Here is a 25,164-nt window from a genome sequence, read left to right as displayed (position 1 = left end):
GGACTGTATTGTAATGTAATGTGGTTGCTTTGGTTGAGGTTGCAGACTCTCACTCACCCACTACAGATTCATTCAGCAGAAAAAAAAAGAGTTGTGGTTGTTTTCAACCCAGTGCCAGAGACAAAGGAATGTGTCTTTCATTCAGATATTTCTGTAACAAGGTTTTGATTCAACGTCAGTGAAACTTGCGGTTTGGTCCGACAGTGCTGTTTTACTTGTCTCCACTTGTACATCTACTAAGCTTCTAATGTAATTGAAGTATACCTGGTAATTTCCACACAGTGGTACATTTTGGCAATTACATATAAAACTATGTAATTTTCTTATTGTTCACTATTTTTTATTCCCCTTGCCTTACCCTGCTGTCTGGTGATAACCTTGGTGTTTACTGTCATCAGCTTCTCCACCTTTGGTAGAGAATAATGAAACAATAATAATGAAATTATCTGATGACAGAATCTTGATCTTCAAAGAAGAGGCACATTTACAAGTGCCCCTCTTGACACCTCATGGAGTCCCTTATTGCATAGGAGAGCAAATGCAAATAGGCACATTTGGCCACAGTTCATTAATGGAAGTGTTCTTCGATTCAGTTGTTCATGAAATTAAATCGAATTAGAAAATTAAACTTTCATTTCCCTGTAAGTCATCATCGGCATTCCAACTCATATTGCTTTAGTCTTGTCCATGGACATCTGTTATTATGTCATTAAAACAGATTTGGGAGCTGATTTTCATTTGAATTTCATTCTGTTTTCCCCTCTTTCTTTCTCTGTCATTTGACACCCACAGGTATCTCTCTGATTTGGAGGCTTATAGCCCCAATGTGCCATAAGATGCCTTCTTGAAATTTAAGTCTGGAGGGTCCTGGAGAAGCAAAATGCTTCTGGGGATTGCTTCTCTCTTGGCTGTGCTCCAAGAATGAGATTCTTAGTGTGTGTGTGCGTGTGTGTCTGTGTGTGTGTATGCAGGGGGTGGGGTGGCAGTGGTGGAGGAGCCACCGTGGCAGAATTGTGGCACCAGGACCCAGGGTAATGCATCATGGTCAGCCTCATGGCAAGGCGACTGTAGGGAACAGAGTAAACAGAGCTTAATCATCCGCCTTGAACAGATAGGGTGTGTCACTGGGCAGCGTCTCTTTTATTATTGGCTACGGCGCTTAATTTAAAGAAAAGCGCCAACCCTCGTAGGGGTGGATATTTGAGAGGATGAATTGGGTGGCCTGGGAGAAGCAACACAAGGCCAAAATGAAGTTTATCTTCCATTAGACCTTTGGGATAGGGGATTGGGGAGTAACACGTCTGTTTAATTAATTAGCAAACCAATGAGATGTGTGGGTAAGTGAGATGGGGAAACCAATCTTGGCTAATACAGGGGGAGGGACATCTGGGGGGTTCTTGAGTTATGTTATAACATCCCATAATCATTTGGGGAAGGCAAAAATAAAAAAATACTTAGAAGATTTTTTCCTCCCAGATTGGCTTAAACTATGCATGAATGACTGCATGTCATTTACCATATAATAGCAATTCATTTGTCTATTTAAATTCTTATCTGTTCACAAGGATTCATCCATAGTTTTTTTTTGCATTTATATGTTTACTCTACAATAGCAAACAGTTACTTGTTATGGTTTGTTTGTTACATGAAGAAAATGCTATTCGTCCTGCTGCTCCTACCACAGACCTACAACAAAGAAGCTAAATATTACAGATGGATAGGGATGTAGATGAGGAGAGCAAACCCCCTTGCTTGTGTTCCACACCAAGTTTATGCTAAAGGAAACAGTGCTTCACTCCCAACCCCCTCCTCTCTCATGCTCTCTTTATCTCCTTGACTCTCTGACAGCACCACACTCTCAGTTTGGCTGATATAATTCAAGCACTGACCCTCTATCCTTTCCAAGACATCACACACACACACACACACATACACACAAATATAACTGTATCTGTATAATAAGTGTAGCTCCTCTAAGGCTATCCATTTCCCCTTTTTTATGCCCCCATTTAAAATAAAAAGGTAACTTAGTGCCACCTTTTTTACCACTGTGAGCAGGAAGGTCAGGTTGGCAGGGTGCAAGGCGCTAGGCAGAAACAGTGCTTAGTTTTTGTACAGGGAGAGAGAGAGAAGAGAGGAGAATAGGGGCGCTGAGAGCTGTCTGTACTGTGTGTGCTGCGCCCGCGCTCTGCTCTGCTGTGCTGTGCTGTCAGCGCTCTGCCCATCCCCCACGTTCACATAGCAAAGTTCTGCTGCTTTTGCAAGAGCAGTGAAGCTGCCGCCACTGCTGCTGGGAGAGCGAGAGCGAACGAGCGAGAGCGTGAGGCAGGCAGAGGGGGTGGGGAGGAAGAGAGTGAGACAGACTGAGCTGAGAGGGGAAGAGAGAGAACAGAGAAGCAGAGACAGAAAGATAGGTGTAGAGAGAGAGAGAGAGAGAGAGCAGCGAACCAAAGGAGGAAAGCATGGCTGTTTTCATCTGATTTACTTTCTGTTTTTCCTTTTTCTTTCTGTCTTCTCAGTGTCTCTACATACAATGGCAAACAGGATTTTGGAGGATAATTGTGCTATTTTGTAGATGCAGCATCTTTAGGTGGATTTTTGAGGCTTTCCACATTTCCCTTCCATTTTGTTAGCTGTTTCACTTTTTAAAAATCTGTAGGCTAGGCTAGGCTACTTCCTGCATTCAGCCCCCCCACCCCCCTCATTTCTCTCCCTCCCTCTCTCACACACACACAGGTTGTAATTTCATGCTGTAGTCTTCACAGATCAAGCCATATGCTGCAGCTACCCCTCTCATTTGGTCACACCACATGCAAAAGAGAGTCATAACTGGTTCAAGCTTTTCATTGAGCGTGAACCATGAACTTGGAATTTCAGTTAGTCTAAAGCTGTATTAGCAGCCTATGAACTAGGCTATGTAGCCTACTAGAATATGCCTAGTTAAGAAAACCACACTTAAACCAGTATTCTTTGAAATTATTAAAATACTTATAGATGGGACATGTGCCAACATGGCAGGTAACATTTGTTTTCCACATAATATGTTATATCTTAGCTTCAGAGTCAAACATGTCTTTTTCTGCGTCCGATCCCCTGTTCTACTCCACTCCGTGTTTTGCATCTCACGCGCCTCAGTAAAATGGCTGTGTCTCGCGGAGCCTCGTGCTGGCTTGATCGGTTCCTCGCTCATACTCTCGTTCTGTGAGAGAAACCCCCTCACATTTTGTGTCGGTTAATTTCATTCCCGGGATTTGTATTTATTTGGTTCCAGGAACTTTTTTATTTGAATTGGAATCTGGAGTGAAGGCCGGATTCGGTCCGGAGGTAGGGGGAATGATCCGGGACACGGGTACATTGTTATAAATAATTGTATTTATTCAATGCTATTCAGAGAGGCATAGTGACTGACTCGCTGTGAAAGAGAGGGGGGAGAGAGAGGGATATCATGGCCGCTAGCGTCGCCACTCTCAACACTAGCCCGCCATCCGAACTTAAAAAGCCGGATCGGGACCCACAGGAAGACTCGGCAGCGGGCGAAAAGCAGGAAAATAAAGAGTCGGGACCAGACAGCGGATCTCCAGCGCAGAAAGAACTGCAGGACGGGGCCGACGGTGGAAATGTAGGGGGAGGAGGGGATCCTGACATGAAGAACGGGAACGGGAATTCGTCTAGGGTGAACAATAATAATAACCAGAATGATTCAGGGGGCGCTGAAGGTAATAACCACCCGGGAATAGCTCACCACCACCCGGGTACTTTTCCTCCACCTCCTTACGGTTATAACCAGCCCTACAACCGGGCCCCTTTTCATCAACATGGCGGACAACAAAGCCCTAGCATGGCAGCTGCAGCGGGGCCGGCAGTGCAGCCAGGCAGCATGATGGACCCATACCCGCCCAATTCGCATGACCACGGCTTCCCCAACCACTTTAACAACTACAGCCCATACCCAAATCGGACTCCATATCAGGGCCAAGGCTACGGCATGAGTTCCCCGCGCAACAACCAGCCCCCGACTGCTGGGGGGCAACCAGGCAAGCAACAGCCAACTGGAGGAACTACACCTATGGTAGCCCCATACAACAATCAGAGATATAACATGGGAAACCCTCAACCAACCTCAACCCCGACTCTTAACCAGCTTCTAACCTCTCCCAGCTCTGCAAGGAGCTACCAAAACTATCCTCCAAGTGACTATAACAACCCAGAAGGGGCTAGCAAGGGACCAGTAGACATGGGAAGCACTAGTCAGTATGGAGGGGGCCATCCGGCTTGGCAACAAAGAAGCCACCATCCATCTCCAATGAGCCCGGGAAACTCGGGACAACCACTTAGCAGAAACCAGGTAAACTTTCTGTCACTTTTGGGAGGGTTCTCTCAGCTCTGAAGTCTAGCAGTTGTAACACTAGCCCTTAGCTTCCCATAGAAATGAGCACTGTATTGCTATGGTTCTGCCATTGTCTCTATGTGTGTCTAAAATGGCTGCCTCTGTGCTTTCCCTCAGCACAACCTAGTTTAGAAGCAGTTATAAAGTCAAACGAACCTTTAGTCCTTCGTTAGACAAAACTGTTTGAGCCTGGACGTCTAGGGGACACAAGGCTTGCTTTGGGTGAAAGGTGCGTGCTCGACCTGCTGGTCGAAATTGAGGAGTAAGTTGATTTTTCTGGACGAATTTGTGTATGCAGCAAAAAAATCGGCATTAATGCAATTACACGTTTGCTTTCTGAGATATTTCACTCTGTATCAAACATAACTAACTTTATGATGTTTGTACTGATCTGTCGAGACTGCGTGAAGCTTGCATGCCACGAATAGTTTGTAGTTCGTTATTTAATGTGGTTATATCGTTTTATATGTCATAGCTACGCAGCAAGAAAGAAGCGATCCAACGCAGTGACTGAAAACATTGTCGCCCAATGCTTGTTTGCTGTCGATGGTTTTCTTGAATATCCCAACAAACATAACGTTAATTGTATGTAAACACATGTCGTGACGGTTCACACCCTTTGATAATTTATACCGCTTTTTTGTAGTGTATTCCGATGTGCATTATTTAATCAGAATCCTGTATTCCTTGGTTTGAATGCTTTGCGACTGAAAGAAGGCTCGGCAAACACGACCAGTGATGTGAGTAAGTAAGTGCGGATTGCTGCTTTGCTTTGGGATTTGAATTATGGAGGTAAAATCCTTCTGTCAAAGGCAGGAGACAGTTGGTCTTAGGTTGACATGCTAGCTGAGATCTGATTGGCTAGCCTTCCGCCGCTCCTGGCCATTTATAATTGCATCTAATGTAATGCTGTAAAAATCCCCGACGAGGTGGAACTCGGGAGTACTGGAAGAGGGTAGACAATTATACACGTTTTCCCGATTTGATGTTTGGACATGCTTGTACCTTTCCATGATCTGCATTGCTATACTTTTGAAGTACCTCAACGGAAGCTGGCTGTTATTTTGGTTTGCACTGATTAAATTGCCAGTCTTGGTGCATGTCGTCGAATGTTGACATAGTTGGAACTGTACAGTAGCGTTGTGATGTGAGCACTGCAGTGTATATTTTGATATAACGATTTAAGAATAATAAATGTCCAGGTGAGAATGTAAGTGTTATCTTTGCATTCTTTGCTTCAAAGACTAAGGGATGATGTTTATGGAACATTCATTTTATTGTTTTTTAATGAATAGATTTTAAAAGGGGGTTTGAACGTTTTTTTGTATACATCATGGGCAAATGCATTTGGATGCATGCATGGGGACACATGTTTGCTTGCACTGCAGAGGGACCTTTACTCCACACATAGCTTGTCTGTAATAGACATTCATATAAGAGAGTATGACATTTCAGTTCATCGTATAAGGAATATACAAGATGACACCAAACCTATTCATTTTTGTGAGTTAATTTTCAACACGTCTGTGTCCTTTTCTGACATTCTTGTGTTGGATTATTTTTCGTTGTTTGATGATGGAGGCTAGTCATCACACACGATTATCCATGGTTGAGTAACGAAGAACTAATAAATGCAGGAAATCATGCTCGTTTATCTATGTTAGCATTTTGGCTGATTGGAGGAAAACACGGCTGCTGTATGTAACTCACATGATTCCAGATCAGTGCTGTAGTAGGTGTGGCCACTGCTGTCGGTACTCTGTGGCTGTTGAAAGCAATTCCTGGTACAGCCAGTGCGCATAGAGAGAGACGGCAAGAGAGATAGGGAGCGAGAGAGGGCAACGTGGCTCTGCCACTGACTGAGCTGAGACAGTGTTTACATGCCGGCCAGGTGTCAGCCAAGTGTCACTGCTTTGTGTACAATTTTTTTCCCTCCTCCCTCCTCTCATTCAAGTCGCGTAACCATGTCAACAAGTGCCCCCCCCCCCCCCCACACCATTCCCCTTCCCTCCCTCCGTCTCGCTCTCCCTGTCTTTAAGATGCATGTGTTAGTCACAGACTTTCATTTAACTAGCAGTCCACACTTCTGCTTTCTCTGTCTTTTGAGTTGGTATTTCCCATTTTGGCAGGCGTGTTTTGCTTCTCTTTCTCTTGTTTTACCCCTACTTGGCTCAGTGATTACAACAATGATTCGAAAATAAAGGAAACTGATTTGTGGCCTGCTGTTCGCCTGCCTACCATCACATGGGAGAGATGATGCTATAAGGGCTGCTTTGAAAATGACTGAAGTACAAAAATATGTTGTGCATTATCAATAATATCAGCAATAGCAACTAGGGTAGGCCTACATCAACAATCAACTCTGATAGTGAGTCTAGATAGTGATGCATATACATTTCAATTACAGATCATCATGGCATCTTATGTCTATCACACTGTACAAGTATACAAAAGAGTTAGTCAAGCAAAAAGGACTCCAACATTGTCTCAGAATATCCCAATGCATAGTCTATTACTAGGCGTATGTCACTGTGATATTGTGCTAAGATTACTTGGAAGAGGCAATAGTAGCTGAGGATGCATCATTTGAACATTGTGTTCTCCATATTCTGATGGGAGAATGTGACATACAGTGTACTGTTTAGGTATATTTGTTGAACTGCACTGGTGTGTGTGGGGAAAGTACACTATCTGATCTGCATTTGTGATTGTGTACCCTCTACGCAGGGTGAATTTTACCTTGTTAAGCCATAAATGTTGCAGCCACTCTTAAAAGTAGTCTGTTGTAGCTGCCTGAATTAGGAACAAGGTTTTGCTCTAAAATGACTTGGCCACAAGGTTGTCCTCAGTCTAATAATCATGCTTTATTCACAGCAAAATACCTTCAAAATACCTACAAACAAGCTTTACAAAGTTGTTCTGCACTTCTAGATGTTGTAATGTGATGTTTGGTGATGGTGCTGTGCAGTGTGTTCCTCTCATATTCATAGGCTGACTGAGTCTCTGTGGAACAGTGATTACTCGAGCTGGAGCGGGATTTGAGCCCTCATCAACACTATTCTTTTGAATGCCTTCCTTGCACTCCAGAATATGTCTCCGGAAACGTATTTTTCCCCCTCAAACGATTATCATCTAGAGAATTATTACACACTAATTGATTCACATTGAATCTCGCCAGCAGGCCTTTTGAAAAACCTTGATGGTTGTTTACACAGCGTACGACTAATCAAAATGGGCATTACACTCTATAAAAAGACCCAAACTAATTTTTGTCTGCCTCATTCTGCCTGGCTTCTCGAATAGTAGAAGAGTAAGGCCACGCACATCCCAGGCCAAAATTGGACAGGTGCAGGATCCAGTATGAAAGGATCACAAGGGAAAAGAGATCCACACACCATTTAGCTCCCATTCAAAATCTTTTTTTGTTGTGTGACATTTCCACCTCAGGCTTGGCTTCTCAAGTAGAACATTGAGAAGTGTCCTGCTTGTTTGACATGCTCTATCTGTGTGTGTGTGTGTGTGTCTCTCGTATTTAAGGAGAGGCGGGAAGGGAGTAGTCACATGTCATATGCCAGTCATGCTGAGTTGATTTGACTGCTCCTGTTGTACAGGGCTACAGTTTGTTTCGCCTGGTCGACCGTCTGAATTTGGGGACAGTGAACTTTACTGTGCTGCCGCGTTGTTGTGCCGGAAATTTTGCTTGTCAGAAGATGTACGCTATGTCTGGTGTGACCCTTGTGATACAGTTGTCAATGACCCTCATGGGTATTTATTCAGAGGATATATTATTCGATGTTCTTCCCTGAGGGTATTTGTCTCTGGTGCACTGTGGAATAAACTGGTCCACATCGATGCTTTTCCTCTATGTTGTAGGATGTAGTGCTGTCGGAACTTATGTTTGATCATTCCTTCTTAATAAACACTTTACCACCTTGATCAATTCAAATCTATTGTGGCGTATTATGCCCATAAGAGGGCAAATTAAATGTAATGTTAATTTCTTGGTATATTTATTTCAACACAAACATCTCTTTTAAAAGCTCACTCTACATACTGACATACTACAAAAGAAACTGGACAAGCAGGCAGACTACACAAATAAACATCCACAGCACTCCTACATTAAATTATATTTCAATACAAAGCACTGTTTGCTCAAATGAACACAGTATGGATGTTTAAAGACCATATAATTCAGAGTGGTTCATAATTAATACTATTTTCTTTAGCTTGTCAAGGTTCCTTTTGAGCCAGAGTGGTGTTTTGTTCTAAATGTGAACAGTTAGCATGCTAGCCATGCTAGCCTACTTTACTGTAAGCAGTTGGGCAAATGTTGCTATTATAAGTGAGCTGCCTAGTTCCACTGCACAAAAACTGGCTTCCCTATAGATAGTCCACAACTTGACTAAAGCTTACCCTAATTTTTTCCAGTTTGTATCTCGATTGGTACCTAATGCTAACAAATTATCTTGGTAAAGGGGTCCACCAGCCCATCTCGTACAGCAGATTTAGGTAACATGTAACTTGTGTTGCGAAACAGAGCTTTCTAGCACAACACTTCACATAAACAGTTCATTGGCCAGTGGAATCACAGAGATAGTATGGAGCAAAGATCCTGCTTTTGCGGGGTTTACAATTGGATGTGTGCACATGTCCAGTGAAGGTTCAGATAGGCTAACTCCAGATGAAGCTGACATAAGGCTACAAAGAGAGACTGAGAGCGAGAGAGAAAAGTGAACTGAGTTTCATGTTGAACTCGAGTTGGACGAGATGGCCCTGATATGTTTGGCAACTGATCAAAGTCCAGCCAATCCTGTGCTCTGCTGTGGAACTGCACTCTCTTCTGTGTGTGTGTGTGTGTGTGTGTGTGTGGGTGCAAGTATGTGTGTCTGTGTGTGGGCAGCTAATTAGTTTCAACACACTTGTCCTGGTGAAATAAAAGAGTTGTGTTAAAGAGCTATTAAATCATGCTACAACGTTTTAATAGAGTCTCGGGGCTAAATCAGAGAGACAGCGTCTGACGTCTTAAGGTATCAGTGTTATCTTGACAGTGGGCTGTCAGTGCTGCTTCTTCAGGAAGATGCTTCCTGAGAAGCAGGCAGACCTCTCCCGCTTGTGAAAACGTGCGAGCAAACACAACAACGACCGTGAGAACAGCATGTTTGACTTCCCTCCCCCAAAGCTGCCAGTGAGCAAATTGCACGGTTGTTTTCATTTGGTCGGAGACGTGCTGAATATTGATCGGAGGGACATTCAGGAGTTATCTGCTCCTGCTGTTATGGTTGTAGTTATAGACAAAGTGAGGATCAGGCAAAAGCAGATAGATGCCTGACCTGCTGTGTCGTTTTGTGTACAAATCGTCAAAACGTCTGCATAGACTTACTGTCGTTGCACAGTTCAAAGAAATATGACCCAGAATGTGTGAGCAAAGGGGTTCTGGGAAGTTGAGTTTCTTTGAATGCATCAGCAGAAAACAGAACTGCTTACAGTAGGAATGCACCAATATATCGGCCTAATCGGTATTGGCCTTGTTGACTGGTATCGGCTATTTGCAAATAAAATAATCTACCCATGGCAGTGGCCGAATATATTTTTTTATTTTTATTATGTTGCATCAATTCTGCAATATGTGTGTGTGAGATGGTGCTGTGAAATGCTGAAAGACTTTTTAACATGCTTCAGTCGTTTTTTTAAATAATGAATATTTTTGTTTCTCTACCACTTAAGTGTATAATCTTATTTATTTATTCTAAATATCTGTATTGACCCAGAATTTAATAATTGGTGCCTCCCTTGCTGACATTATTATTGTGTCAAGATTCCACGTTGGCCTATAAATTTAAAGCGATGGGCCAAAAGCAATTAAAGTATTACATAGTTGAAATGTCACCCATCCTGTACTTTAAAAGTGATGCCAGACGTGTTGTCCACATTGCATCATCGTCTCTCATGCCATAAAGGCCAGTTGGCACATCAGCACAGGGTCATAAAAATAACTGCCCGGGCTGGATCCAAAAATATAAATACCTGAATATGGCCCAGAATTAACCACACAAAGTGCTCTTGGCCAGAGTCTGTAAGGAGTGCTTGTTAACCTCAGTGAAAACCGCGTTGCTTGTTGCAGGAGATCAGATGTGCATGGGCGTGCAGTTACTGTCTAGTTAGGTCTACTCAACCAGCCACACTGTTGTTTTGCTTGGCATATAGGTGATCTATTAGCATACTGTTGCTTTTTATGCTTTATTTTATTTGTTTTGAAACCTTGTTAGAACAGTCACAAATGCTTGGGTGTTCATTGGACTGAGTGACTCCATGATTGAAAGACCCTGTCGGAGAGCCCTAGGCCTATGTGCCATGTCTAGCTTTTCCGTTTCCAGCATGGAAAAAGGACCAATAAAGCCTTGGCCTTTCATGTCATGAAATTGTAGATAGTGGTCACAATTCCATGTTTAGTTGTACTTTTAAGTGAATGCAAAATAAAATGCCCCTGATTGATGAAATTTGTTTGTCTAATCGCAGTTGTAGATTTACGTAGTGTTTTCTGTAGGTTTTTAAAATGTTTATATGTGTAAGCAGTGGAGTTGGGTTGCTTTTAGACATGTTTACATGTGTGTGTTTGTGTGTCTCCATGTGTGTATAAATTGCAATGCATTTTTAATGCCGTGTTTTTGTTGTGAGACGCCTGTGCTTCTGAGAGTGGCGCCCGTCCTGCACATGGCCCAGTGAGCTGATGAAGGGGTGTGTGTCTGTACACACACACTTAACACACAGATGCACACTCAGCCATGCTACTACTGTCTGACTGCTGAGTAATGCCTTTGCACATGCTGCCTCACTGTGAGTGTGTGTGTGTGTGTGTGTGTCAGGACTCTGGGGAAAGGGGTGGTGGTGTGTGAGTTTGGTGTCCACCCCCCCCTTTTTGTGAATGATCCTCTGTCGCAGGCCTGTGTGTGTGTGTGTGTGTGTGTGTGTGTGTGTGTGTCTCCCAGTGAACGCCTCAGGAGCTGCTCTGACCTGCTCACGCTCCACGTGCCGTCAGCAATCCGTCTTTTCAGGAACGGCGGGGGGTAGGGGGATGGAGACGGCGGCAAAGTAGGGGGTGCCGTGTGTGTGTGTCTCATCCCAAGCCCAAGGCATACAGTGCAAATTGGCCTCTCGCTCACACTGCCCCTGACCAGGCCACTTATACGCGCATACACAAGTCACCCCCCCACAAGCATGCGCACACACACACACACACACGCCGTCTCTCTTTCCCCCTCCCCAATGACTTCTCTTTATTTATTTCATTTCTCTGCACTGCTTGTTTTCTGCTTTCTCTTTCTTTCCCCTGCACCCTGTCTTTTAACCCTGCGTGCTCTTTCTTTCTGTCTAACTGCTGACTCTTAAGGAAGGCTAAAATGTGCACACATTGCCATTCACACAGACAGGCCAGTGCACTCACACCTTGTAGTTTCTCTAACATTTAAGAGTGCCACCATATATTGTGTGATCCCTTGTTAACTTGAGTCGGGTTCAGAGACCAACTCCATGCCGACCGTCGTCAGAAAAGGCAGTCGGACTTATCAGACGGCTCCCGTCTCCCCAAGACAGTCAAAAAAGTGCCTCGGAACACACTGGAGCGATGCCGACTTGAGTGTACGTTCTGTGCTTGCGCGAGACATAATAAGTCTCTATAACAGCAGGCGGCACTAAATGATTGTCAAGTTACCAAGATCATCATAAAAGGATTAACCAGTGGAACGAAATGGCACTAATTTTGGACTTCTCTGATTAAACAATAAGAAAATATAAATAGCTAGGTAGCAGCTAGCTAGGTAGCAGCTACGGACTTAGGTTAAACTTGTATTGCAAACTAACCTGAAATAACATGAGTTCAGCAACTTTGTGGTATTGTAGTTCTAGCAAAAATATGTTAGGATAGTTTATCAACCATCTCTGGGTCTAGAGCCTTTGAGAACAGGTGGTTTTGCACAACAGCTTTGCTGAGACAGTGACTGATCACAAAGTTATTTTTTCTCTTTATTTATTTCGTTTGAAAACACAATTTCAATGTTGGAATGCATTTGGCTTGTAGAAAATGTGTTCATAACTTACATCGCTGAATGTAGGGCTAATGGTCATAATCCGAGATGGTCAAGGGCTAGCACTCCACCAATCCGATTGGTCATTGAATCAGACTGCCCACTGACCCACTGATTCGACAAGTCAAATCGGCCAAAATGAACGGCGACGGCTCCTTCCGACTGATGACTGCACGGAACACACCAGAACACCCCAGACTTGAGTCACCGACCTCGCTAGACTGTCCGATGACGTCCAACGGCCGATAATCGTGTTGGTGTCACAGCCTTAACATAGACGGAGATGGTATGCTTTGCTTTTTTAGCGGCGTATTTCCAACATGGAAGCAGACACCCACACGCTCACTCGTTTTTGCATGCAACACACACACATACTCACTCGACTCACACACTCACATGTGACACGCACACTCACTCACACGCACACTCACTCACACACACACACACACACACACACACACACACTCACATGCAACATGCACACTCTCACACACACACGACACACTCTCACTCACACACGCGACATACTCTCACTCACTCATTCACACACGCGACTCACACACACACACACACACTCACACACTCACACGAGCGACACACACACGCGCGACACGCTCGCGCTCACTCACACGCGACACACACACACTCGCACGCAACACACACACACGCACTCACTCACACGCGGCACACACACACACACACACACACATATTCATGCGCGTACGATCTTCATTATGTTTGGAGAAATGTCAACGCTTGATGTATGCAGCAGTGTGGGGGACGTGTTGAACTTTAGATGTGATATGCCACGTGTCAATACTGAGCTATGAGAGACGTGCTATATGGAAATGTAAAAGCTATTTTTCTTTCATGCCATATTCTCATTTTGTGTTCTTTTCTTAAAAATTAAATATTGCATATCAACATCATTTTTTTTCCCCTGGTTTGAGACAATGGAGTGTAAGTGTGCGAGTAACCCTTTAACAGTCAGTGCCAGTGTGGAGAGTTAGTAGGTATGGTGTGTTTGTATGCCAGCCAGGGCTTTAGCCATGACCAATGGGTGTGTTATGGAATGCGATGTGAATGGAATGCGATGTGATGGATAAAGTAGGGGACCATTGTGACACTGATGTCTCCCTCTGTTTATTTATTTTTTTATTTTCCTCCTTTCTTTATTTGGTAAATTGGGCTTTCATCAAGGTTTCTCCTCTCTTGCATAAATGATCTGATTTGTTTAGCTGGGTCGTTTAAAACCAGTGTCAAGGTACAACTGATTTAATGAATTGGATTTTCAGGCAAAGCAGAACTTGTTCGGTTTCTAAGCCATTGCATAAACCTCCAAAGAATGACAGGTTCTAAAAATATAAGGAACACCTTCACAGAAGCAGGCAATGATTTGATTTGAAATTGTACATATTGGCGTCTTGTTCACAAAGTCAACATGCTGTTACGTCAAACTGATCACATAAGTGCTGGCCGTTGACGTTGACTACATTCCTTGAAGTAATCTTCGCTTTTAAAGAGTTTATGCAAGACCAGCTGCATGGTGTCATTCAGATCTCACGGGCAGCAATCCTGAAATCTGTCAGATTGAATGAAATTGTAGTCTCAGAATTCAAGATGTATGCTCTGATCCTAAGTGATATTTGAAGTTCTGCACTACTGTTTATGTCCCCTGTGCGAAGAGTCCGACATCGGAATGCTGGCTGCTTCTCGGCCCGATTAGAAGGTTTGGAGGTGAAGAGTTTGTGGCTGGGTGGTGGTCATGCAGTCTGTATGCATGGTCAGTTGTCTCCAGGTGTACAGTACGAGTGCCATGTGGCTATGCAAGACTGCTTGCGCTAAGAATGGTGTTGGCACTCTTTTCCTGCTAACTCGTTAGTCGCCATGAGCTCTCAGGCTCTTGAACAGTTATGACCGTTCCACTCATCTGCTGATGCAGCATCAGGTCTTCCCTCAGGATTTGCATACTCCCACCACTTCCTAACGGCTCCTTTTCCTTCAGTTATGGGTAGCAGCTCCCCTGGCTAAATGATTAGCCTGGAATGGGTTTGGCTTTTCCTGACTAATATATATATTAACCTGGTTGGGTTTGGGTTGTTGCGACTTACATTTTGGCCTGGTTTTTCTGAGGTAACATATCTTAGATGGATATGTGTTGTACTTGCTAACATATTAGCCAAGATGGATGTTGTCCTTGCTAACGTATTAGCCTAAATGCCTGGATATGTGTTGTCCTTGCTAACATATTAGCCAAGATGGATATGTGTTGTCCTTGCTAACATATTAGCCAAGATGGATATGTGTTGTCCTTGCTAACATATTTGCCTACTATGGATATGTATTGTTGTCCTTGCTAACATATAAGCCAAGAATGATGTTGTCCTTGCTTACATATTAGCCTAGTGGGGTATGGGTTGTCCTTGCTTACATATTAGCCTAGTGGTGTATGGGTTGTTCTGGCAAACATATTCACCTAGACGGGTATTGTTGCCCTGGTTAACACATTAGCCTAGATGGGTATGGCTTTTCTCAGCTAACATTTTAGCCTTGATGGGCTTGGGTTTTCCTGGCTAACATTTTTGCTTTAGATGCTAATGGTTATTAATTCCTGGCGAACATACTAGCCGGGATTTCCATGGCCTTAGTGTTTTACCAAATTACTTTTGCTGAATGTCCCATTGGTTAATGTAAACCACAAATCAAGGTCTGGTTGTTATATTATTGTAAAGGGTATGTGTAATTTGTTTATCTGATCCCTTAGAGAACTGGAACGTTTTCTTTTCTTCTTTTTTGTGAAAACACTTTGGAGTTAGTTTCTGGAGGCTGGTTTGAAATGATTTTGTTGTGAAGATCTCTTGGCTTAAATATGGCTTAAAGACAGAAGAAATCTGTGTCATCTGTGATCTGTGGGATTGCACAGGGAACTGGATTTGTGTGACCGTGTTGTCGCAGGATGTGGAAGGCGGCATTAGAGGATAAATTCCCAGGCATGTTGGTCAGTCAGCATACCTTGCAGGATACTGTTGACATATGCACTGCCAGATACTAAAGTGTGTGTGTGTGTGTGTGTGTGTATTTGTGTCTGTGTGTCATAACTCAGCAAAGAGGCAAAAGAGTGTGTGTTTCTGCGTTGTGAATAACAACATCAGCGTGCGTGCGTGTGATGCGCCACAGAGCTCTGGGCCATGTGTCCAGGCATGGGGATTATATTAGCAGCCGTTGTTTATCGTCTGCCCTCAGCCCATCTGTGCGACCCGCCGCCACCACCGCCGCAGTCTCCTCTATCTCTGCTATCAAGCACAGGCCCAGCCAGGGAGGACACACACACACACACACACACACACACACACACACAAGCACCCTCCTTCCCCAAAGCTGTCCCCACCCCCTCCTTTGACAAACCATAGGATTGTGAGTTGATCTGCCAAGTGTGTGTGTGTGTGTGGGGCTTCCCTTTATGCAGATTAGCCATGTGCTAATTGCATTTATTTATTTATTTTTCGGGGAGGAGGGAAGGGAACAAGAAAGACAGTGACGAGTACATCAGAGAAATGGAGCACACGGGTGTGTGTGACTACGAGAAGAGGCTGTGTGTGTGTAGTATTGCACCATTCTCCAATGCCCTTATCTCAAACATAAAAGTTAATAGAATTTTTTTAAACATTTTTTTTAAAGACTTCAAAAATACATTTAAACAAAACATTCAAAAACATTTAAATTGAAATATACCAAATGACCTAAGCAGTCTTGAAGTGTTTGCAAAAAAGCAAACTGATTAACGTGCTGCTAGAATGCGCCAGAAGTCTGGCTGAGTACTGGAAGGCTGGCTGAGTCCTGTATGTAGAATTGCCCAGTCTGAAGGACCCCATCGATGATGTGTGTGAATCAAAGCATGAATCTCATACATCAGCCATGAAACACAGCAGTGCAGTTTTATTTTTTTTTATCTCTTTTGTTAAGGTCCGGACCAGCTTTTGGTTTGTTTTCATCTCTTGACTGTCCAGTCTGATGCTGATGATGGCCCGGATGCACACATAGTCATGTTCATCCATTTGTTTAACTGGCAGGTCATATTAGTTGGCTATCATAATTTAATCAGGTTGATCACTCCTCACGAGTAAGAAATGGTAGATGGTTATGGAATATTGATGGCTCAGGGAAATCGGTGGACTCTTAACAGAGGATGCTGACGTCATCACATCATGATCGATGAAGTCGAGGCCTGAACAGCACCTCAAAGATTCCTGCTAATGGACCTCCGTCAGGATAGGCATCGACATGGCTTAAAAAAGTCTTTCTCTGCAAAAGCTTGTTGTTGGCAACTTTGCAGTGTTTTGGAGATGGCTTAGCCACAGCTTTCGTGGTAGCTTTGTTTGCAGACTCTTCTGGTCTGATGGTTACAGTTAATAGCTAATGTTTAAAAGCACTAGAGTTAGTTAATATTTGCATTTAGTACATGTACTTAATAGCACTATTGTGAATATTTGCAACACCGTCCTCTACTGAGGAACATATTGACAATTAATTTAGCAAAGGTACACAGCAGATAAAAGAAAAAGGGAACGGTACAGTTTGTCTTGTTGTTTCTGTTCATAGCCATAGCTCATAGCCAGAGTCTAGTTAATGCTCACAAAGAGCTAACCATCGCTAGCAAGTTGGTTAGGCTTTCACTTAAATTCATTACTGGTGGAGATGGACCTAGCTAACCATCGCTAGCAAGTTGGTTAGGCCTTCACTTAATTCATAACTAATGGAGATAGGGAAATTGGGTGGTGGTAGCGTAGTGGTTAAGGAGCTGGCCTAGCATGCAGTAGCCTGGGGGAAAAAATAAATAATATATATATATATATATATATATATATATATATATATATATATATATATATATATATATATATATATATATATATATATAGCTGGTACTTTCTACTTTTGGTGCATAATGTTAACCACATTGTCTTTCACACTGTTACAGTGGATGGAGACCATGAGTGGAGGTATTGATCATTTTTCCTGTAAATTGGTATTTCTGCATTTAGACCAAACAAAATTGGCGGTGCAAGTACATCACCAGGATCAGTGTTTCGTCTGATTTTGCAAAATTAAAGTAGTGTTGATTGGTTGTCTGGTTATTTTTCCTGTAACTGTATTTCTGTGCTTTTCGCTCTACACAAGGACCATAACCCTGAATCTAATCTAGCCTTGCTTCTAATGCAGCCTTAGGTGTTGTTTTTGTAATTAAAAGACGACCATTAGCTGTTGCTCCCCACGGAGCTGCACTCAGGCTAAAGTTGCAGTGTTTGCATTAGCAGTAGACCTGGGAGTGCTAGGCTACCTCTGGCCACAGTGCACCTATGAGTCCACCCCTGTTTTATTCATAAGACCACTTGGGAGTTGTCATGGCGACTCCTGGTGAGTGACAGACAGGGCGATGGGAGATGGTTGTTACGTCACCCATCTCTCTCTCTCTCTCTCACTCATTGGGTCAGGAGTGCATCAGAGGTCAGGACAGCCGAGCCCGCAGCAGTCTGTGGTCTCCCCACAGGACACCCTGCCCCGACCCCTACGCACACACTTACACACACGCACACACACACACACACACAGGCTCACAAGCCCCTTCAGTCATGAACTTGGAGAAGCTGCGAGCCCCTTAGGCTGGAAGCAAATTCTGGACTGGAGTGTGTTTCTGTTTCTGCGAGTGTGTATGTGTGTGTGTTATATCAAATTCCCTTCCTGTGTGTGTGTGTGTCTGACTCCAATTCTCTTTGCACCTTGCATATGGCTCTCACTATGTGACCGGGTTTCAAACCCTTTGGCAGTGCATGCCCCTTCACACACATCCTCTCCACACACACACACACACACACACACACCCACCCACCCTCCCTGTCATTCATGCGGTGCCAGGTTGGCTTTATTAGTGAGGCGGGGGTGCCTGCTCTTGCTCCTGCTCCTGGCCTGGCCAGGCTTCAGACGTGTGCAACTGGGAGTGCTTACAGTGATGGGCTCCCTGCCCTGCCCTTGCTCTGCCTCTCTCTCCTGCTATAAATAGCCCCTCCACAGGTGTGCAGTGGTCCTCCACTCGTGTGTGTGTGTGTGTGTGTGTGTTTGTGTGTGTGTGTGTGTGAGTGTGTACAGTGGTCCTCCGCAGGTCCAGCATGTGTTCTCTGTGTGTATGTGTTTGTGTGTCTGTAAGCCTGGGAACCGAAGTAATTAGTGGTTAGTTTTGGCTGAGAAAGTGGCTTGGTTTTGACAGGCAGAACTACAAAGCCATAAAATGCCAAACTCTCTTCATTGTGATGCTTGCGGTCGGTGGTGCTGTGAGTGTAGTGAGTGTGTGCTTGCCTTGCATATGTGTGTTTTAAAAGTTGTGTGTACTTCAGTTCTGTTCAGCTCCAGCTGGTAGTCAGACCTGGAGAAGGCTGATGGTTTTCACAGACAGGACCTCAGTGAGGAGCTCGAACAGTGTAGGCAGGAGAGCACAGACCTGCTGGAGAGAGAGGACAGTAGAGAGAGAGAAGAGAGAGAGAGAGAGAGAGAGAGAGAGATGCAACAGATAGTTGGAAGAGTGCTGTGAATGAGAAGCGAGCAAGAGTTGTTAAGGCGAGACACGGCAGGTGAAAACATCGTTTTTTCATGCACTGGTCAATTTCGAGATTTTGAGCTAGTATGTTACCTTAGCATGTATTCTATCACACTACTACAACAAAAAAGTCCGATTTACACATTTAGGTGTTTATTTCATTATATTGTGTCTACTTGCGCCTGTATATTTCTCCTAAATTCAGCAAAAGTTAGCATTCTAACCTTGCATGCACTCCCGCGACCGTGGTCCAAAACATATCATGTGTACTACCGTTGGAAAGCTCTGTTTTTCCTGTATCATGCTATGTGATCTATATATGGACACTTCCTTCGTATTAGCAACCAATCGCGAAAGTTCGAAGGCGAGTCTAGGCTGAGAACGGTATCTCATTGGCTTTCAAGGCTGTTTTCTCAAAATGAGTTTCCTCTCACACTCTGAGCTCAAAAACTCCACTTCAGAAGCACGTACATACACCAAACTTTCTAGACTTATGCCTAACTATATGTCGAAGATTTCTACAGAGGGGTTTGTTGATATATTATTCCTAGCCTGACTTACATGGCATTTTATGCCTAAAATCATGGGGAAAAATCGATTTTTTTAGGGCTAGTGACATCATTTTCTGATTTACAGGATAACAAAAGTAGATATTCATAAATCCCTCTGTAAATGTTTCCCCATCTAATATCTGAACACAATGAAAACATAATTTTGAACCTGGCTGTATCCAATGCTCAGGTTTCGTGCCTTAAAATGTATGCAAATTAGCGCATATTTAATTAGATAATGCCTAATTTGCATATGTAAACATTAAATTACAGCAAACTTGTAATACATTTTTTTCTCATATTAATGTAAGTAATCAACTGGGGAAGTTTCATAGTGATATCTGCTTGTTAAAAAAATTACCCTATTCACCTGTAGTGTCTCGCCTTAAGTAAAGTCAAGTTGTATTTCTACGGCATGTTCCATAATGTAGGCCTACACTCAGGGCAACATGGAGGTGCCTTACGTACATAAAGCAGCAGTGCAGTCACAACACCCAGTCGTGGAGGTGCAGAAGATGAATGGCCATTAGCAGGTGGAGGTGCAGGTTTGAGTGAGGGAGAGTGCCAGGGATAGACGGAGAAAGGAAGATTGAGGGAGAGTGGGAGAATATGGAATGCCTCTTGCAATACAAAGGAGTGTGTGTGTGTGTGTGTGTGTGTGTGTGTGTGTCTTGCTATTCGATACTTGCGGTGATGTTTCTCTTGCCCTCTGTCTTGCTCTCTTCTCTCATACACAAGGTGTGTGTGCGTCTGTGCGATGCTGTCAGTACTTTTGGATCTCTCTCTCCCTCTCCCTCTCTCTATCTGTCTGCCCCCCCCCCTCTCTCCCTGCTGTAGACATGTCCTGTCGCGTGTGTGTATTTTCCCAGGCTGCAGGAGGAAACATGTGGCTCTTGGCATGGCTCTCTATCTCCTCCGCTGGCACGTCTCCCTCCCCCTCCCTCTCTCTAGTGACACACACACCACACCACACCACACTCTCCACGCCTTTCATTCATTCACAGCCAACACTTCCCTGTTTGTGTGTGTGTGTATGTATGCACGTGTTTTTTTGCAGGTCTGGACCATCAGTGTGTATTCATCTCGCCACTCAGCTGTGTGTGTGTGTGTGTGTGTGTGTGTGTGTGTGTGTGCGTGTGTGCACACTTTATTGCTTAAATAAGGCCCCGAGCAGCCTGCGAGGTCATTTAATGTTTAGCCAGCCGTAAGTCATTGATCATTCGGAGTTCAAGCCAGCCTTCTGCGGTGATGATGCATTACTGTTGATGCTGCGTCTAGACTCACTGTGGCAAACGTGCATTTTTTTCCGCCTGTGTGGGCGTGTGTGTGTGTACTCACTAGGCTATTAGGTCATTCAGGTACAACTATCTCAGCGGGATTCCGTTGTCTAGTTCCACTTGCTGCATCTCGTTGTCTGGACAAAGGTTCTTATCCAAAGTGATGTGTTGGCCTGAATGCCTTGAGGATGATTGCTGTATGGGAACTTCAGCTATTACAAGGATGTTGCAACTGCTGTCCAGTATTCCTCCTCTATTTCCAGATCTGCCAATATGCCATTTTACTGCTCTTTTTACTCCGTGTTCAGATTCAGTTCAAAGTCGCTTTATCAGCATCATAACCCCTGAGATACAGTATTGCCACAAGATGTGTACCACATATTCACTTGTGATGTTACTGCCAGAAACTGAACATAACACAAACATTTCTCCCTCACTGTCCTTTTGTAGCCTCCAAGCCCGATGGACCAGGTGGGGAAGATCCGGCAGCACTACAGTTCGGCCAATCCTTACTCCCAGGGGCAGGGTCCTCCGACTGGGCCACCACAGGGCCCTCAGTACCCGGGCCAGGGCTACGGGCCTCAGGGCGCCCAGAGGTACCCGCTGAGCATGCAGGGCCGCACGCCAGCGGGCATGGGCTCCATGCAGTACGGACAGCAGGTGAGGACATGCCTAACGCCAGCTTCCTCCACTTTTATCGCTTTGCTTTTAGTTTTTCTGAATGTCTCTGTGTCTTCACCTTGCATGCCTGTGTCTCTCCCACTCTCTTTCTTTTTTCTCTCTCTCTCTCTCGCTCTCTCTCTCTCTCTCTCTCTCTTTCTAATATTTCAGTTTCATTGTTATTAATAAAATCTCTTGACTGTGACACAAAACAAATGCTGAAATAGTGTTTATCTCCTGAAGAGACCATGGATGGATATCTCTCTCCTCTCTTTCTAATCCAGTCCCTATGACTGTGGCTAGTCATCCCCCCTTGGCACACACACACAGGCACAGCCTGGCGGTCGGTCACATGCTGGTGCTGTTGGTTATGCCTATTGTGTTGCCACTGAGTGTGGCAGCCGTTGGAGCGCCAGCCAGTGATTTATGTGGCTCACATCCCCCCCCCCCCCCCCCCCACCCTCAGTCAAACACCCTCTTCAGGTTGTTTAGATTAAAGGCCCTTTCTTTTGTCAGAACCACTTTCTTCCTTCCCACCCCAACCCCTGTTCTTTTCTTCCTTTCTCTTTTTTTCTCTCTTGCCCATTTTCCTGGAGAGGATAAGTGCTTTGGCTGTCGCGCAGGCCTTTTTGTTTGTGTGTATGTGTGCTTTTCTCTCCCCCCCCCCCCCCCTCTCTCTCTCTCTCTCTCTCTCTCTCTCGCTCTCTCTCTCGCTCGCTCGCCTTTTGCTTTAAGCTTTGCTGTCTTGCAAGGTCAGACCCGAGGACCCCCCCCCCCCCCCCCTTTCCAAGAGTCCTTCTCCTCCACAATAAAATCTCCTTTTCTGCGCTCTGAGTGTCATTCCAGTGGCAGTGCCATGGAGACGGAGAATAGCTGCCACCTGAAGAGACGCCTCTGAGCCAATGCCACTAGTAGCCACAGGTGGCTGTGTGTGTGTGTGTGTGTGCAGGCAATACCACCCCCTGCCCTTGATATACATGTCCTCTCTCTGCACAATGCATTCAGCTGTTCAGACTGTCTCCTAATGTGACTGATCTCCTCTTTGCCGTGTGTGTGTGTCTGTCTCTAGATGGGAGGATACGGACAGCACGGCCCACACGGTCCCCATGGCCCAGGCCCCTACAGCCACCAGGGCCAGGCCGCCGGCTACTACGGGCAGCAAGGCCCCCCATCACACGGCCCCCAGCAGCAGCAGTCCCCGTATCCCCAAACTCCCCACGGCTCCGGCCCCCCAGGCCAGCCGCCCTACCCGCAGCAGCAGCAGCAGCAGCAGCCCCCCTCAGCCGCTCACGGCCCCCAGGGGGGGCCCTACTCCCAGGCCCAGGGTCCCATGCAGGGGCCTCCCCAGGGCCAGCCACCCTTCCCGCACGGGCACCCACACGGGCATGGTCCGCACCCCCATCCCCACTCGCAGCCCCCGCAGGCTCAAGCGGGCCATCCGCCGGGCCATCCGCAGTTTGGGCAGTCGCAGCCTCAGCCCCAAGGGCCCGGGGCCCAGCCCAACACCCAGGGGCCTCAGTCCCAACAGCCCAACTACCCACAGCAGCAACCCGGCCCTGGTCCGACCCCTCAACAGCAACAGCAGCCCCAACAACAACAGCAACAACAACAGCAGCAGCAGCAGCAGCAGCAGCAGCAGCAGCAGCAGCAACAACAACAACAGCAGCAGCAGCAGCAAACGGCACCACAGCAGCAGCAGCCCCAAGGCCCTCCTCAACCACAACCGCAACAACAGCAGCCGCCACAGCCGCAGCAGGCGCAGCAGCAAACTCCGGGTCCTCCACAGCAATCCCAGCAGCCCCCGGGGCAGGGGCACGGGCATGGGCCGGGCTCTCAGGGTCAGCCTTCCCCCTACTCCCAGACTCCTCCCTTGCAGCAGCAACAGTCTCCCTTCCAGCGCTTTGTACCTCCATCACAGGTAAACACACACACACACACACACACACACACACACACACACACACACACACACACACACACACACACACACGACACAGAGGAAAAACATGTGGGTGGACTCCAGAGGCAACTTGACATACATGTTATGAATCCATGGCCAATGTAACGTTGATGGGAGTTGTATAGTTGTACATGAACAGCCGTATCAAGCAAGTGGTGTTTTGTACAGGTGTAATAGTTGGGCCTGTGAGCACAGCATTCTCCTGGCGGACAGCAGGACATAAACAGAACTAAATGGGATCCGTGGTTTCGGTGCCTTCATTGATCCAGACAGCTGGAGATGGCTTTAGTGTGTGTGTGTGAGTGTGGGAAACGCAGATCTCTGTTGTGTTTTGAGGAGGTAAAACAGCTGCTTGCTTTGAAGCTGAACGTGTACAGAGAGTCTGAATAAAGGTTACAGCACACGCTGCTAGAATGAGCAGTGTGTGTGTTTTTAAAAATGCATCAGCAAGGCTGTACTGTGTGTGTGTGTGTGTGTGCGTGTGTGCGCTCTGAAATATGGTCATATTTATCTCACTCTTTTTCAATTCTCTTTCTTTACTTTTTCTCCCATCCTTTCCTCTACTTCCCTCATCTCTTGCTACTTCTCTCTGTACTTCCCTGCATCTCTCTTTCTTTCTTTCTTTCTTTCTTTCTTTCTTTCTCTTTCTCTTTTTTCTTTCTCTTACTTGCTCTCTCTCTCCCTCCCTCCTTTCCTTCCCCCTCTCCCTATTGTTTCCATGTCTTCTCTCTTTGACTACATCTGTGCTTCTCTGCATCTCTCCATCCCCCTTTCTCTCCCTTCCTCCATTTCTCCATCCCTCTCTCTCTCTCCACCACTCTTTCTGTCTCCATCTCCCTCTCTTCATCCATCCCTCCCTCTCTCCCTCCCCCCTCCCCCTCCAGGAGCTCTCCCAGGACTCCTTCAGCTCCCAGTCCAGTGCTCCCCCCTCCACCCAGCCGCTGGCCCCCAGTAAGGGAGGTGCGGAGGACAGCATGCAGGGCCGACCCTCCAGCCTGCCGGTGAGTCTCTGCCCTGCCCTACGCTCCTCCCTTAAAGTGTAAGTTCAGTGTGAATTGACCCATAGTCCTGCTTTAAGCTGCCTGTCCATAACTTGGCCTATGTTGTCCCAAATTGACTCATTCTTTTTCCAATGGGCTGCATGTGGTGAGCTTATACAACAGGGCTATGGGTCAATTTACACTGAACTTACACTTTAAGGCTCGGTTATAGGGGATTTTTTTTTTTTAGTGGACACAAAGCACTCGGACTGCTCCGGACCCGTACTTGTTCTTTATGACCCGTACTTGTTCTGACTCCGGAACCGCACTTGTTCTCTATGACCCGTACTTGTTCTCTGATGTTACTGTTCTATTGTTCGCTTGCACCCCGGTGGACCTTTTGCATACATTTTTGCAAGTGAAACAGCTTCACCGGATTAACCTCATTTGTTTACTGACCATGCTGTTGACTGATCGTCTTTTGGGTTAAACTGGGTTGGGTTGTATTGCGTCAGTGGGCTTGTGATTTGGTTGTGCACACGTCACATTTGGACACAAGGAAAGTTGGGACAAGACATTTAGATGTGAATATGTGATGCAAAAGCCTGGTTAAGTCCTCTGGAGTCAAAATGTTGCACTTTAAGCTTGGATAAAATGATGCTCGTGGTTATAATTT

The 25,164-nt window shown here is 45.4% G+C and overlaps 1 protein-coding gene across 4 annotated transcripts in view; it reads left to right on the top strand.

Annotated features, from left to right (window-relative positions):
* The first annotated feature begins 3,147 nt into the window (after positions 1–3,147).
* Positions 3,148–25,164, top strand: part of arid1ab (AT rich interactive domain 1Ab (SWI-like)) — a 54,035-nt gene continuing 32,018 nt past the window's right edge. For 3 of the 4 annotated variants that reach the window (XM_042076114.1, XM_042076115.1, XM_042076113.1), the window contains exons 1-4: positions 3,149–4,345; positions 21,339–21,548; positions 22,618–23,466; positions 24,393–24,509. In XM_042076114.1, the coding sequence (XP_041932048.1) occupies positions 3,446–4,345; positions 21,339–21,548; positions 22,618–23,466; positions 24,393–24,509 (2,076 nt within the window). In that variant the 5' untranslated portion in view covers positions 3,149–3,445. Of the gene's footprint in view, positions 4,346–21,338; positions 21,549–22,617; positions 23,467–24,392; positions 24,510–25,164 lie in introns of all 4 variants that reach the window. The other variant, XM_042076117.1, reaches the window with a different exon arrangement.

This window comes from Alosa sapidissima, chromosome 21 (assembly GCF_018492685.1).
Source record: "Alosa sapidissima isolate fAloSap1 chromosome 21, fAloSap1.pri, whole genome shotgun sequence".
In the NCBI taxonomy this organism is placed as follows: domain Eukaryota; kingdom Metazoa; phylum Chordata; class Actinopteri; order Clupeiformes; family Clupeidae; genus Alosa; species Alosa sapidissima.
The sequence above is the reverse complement of the archived record's forward strand: the minus strand, read 5'-3'. Positions and strand labels throughout refer to the sequence as shown.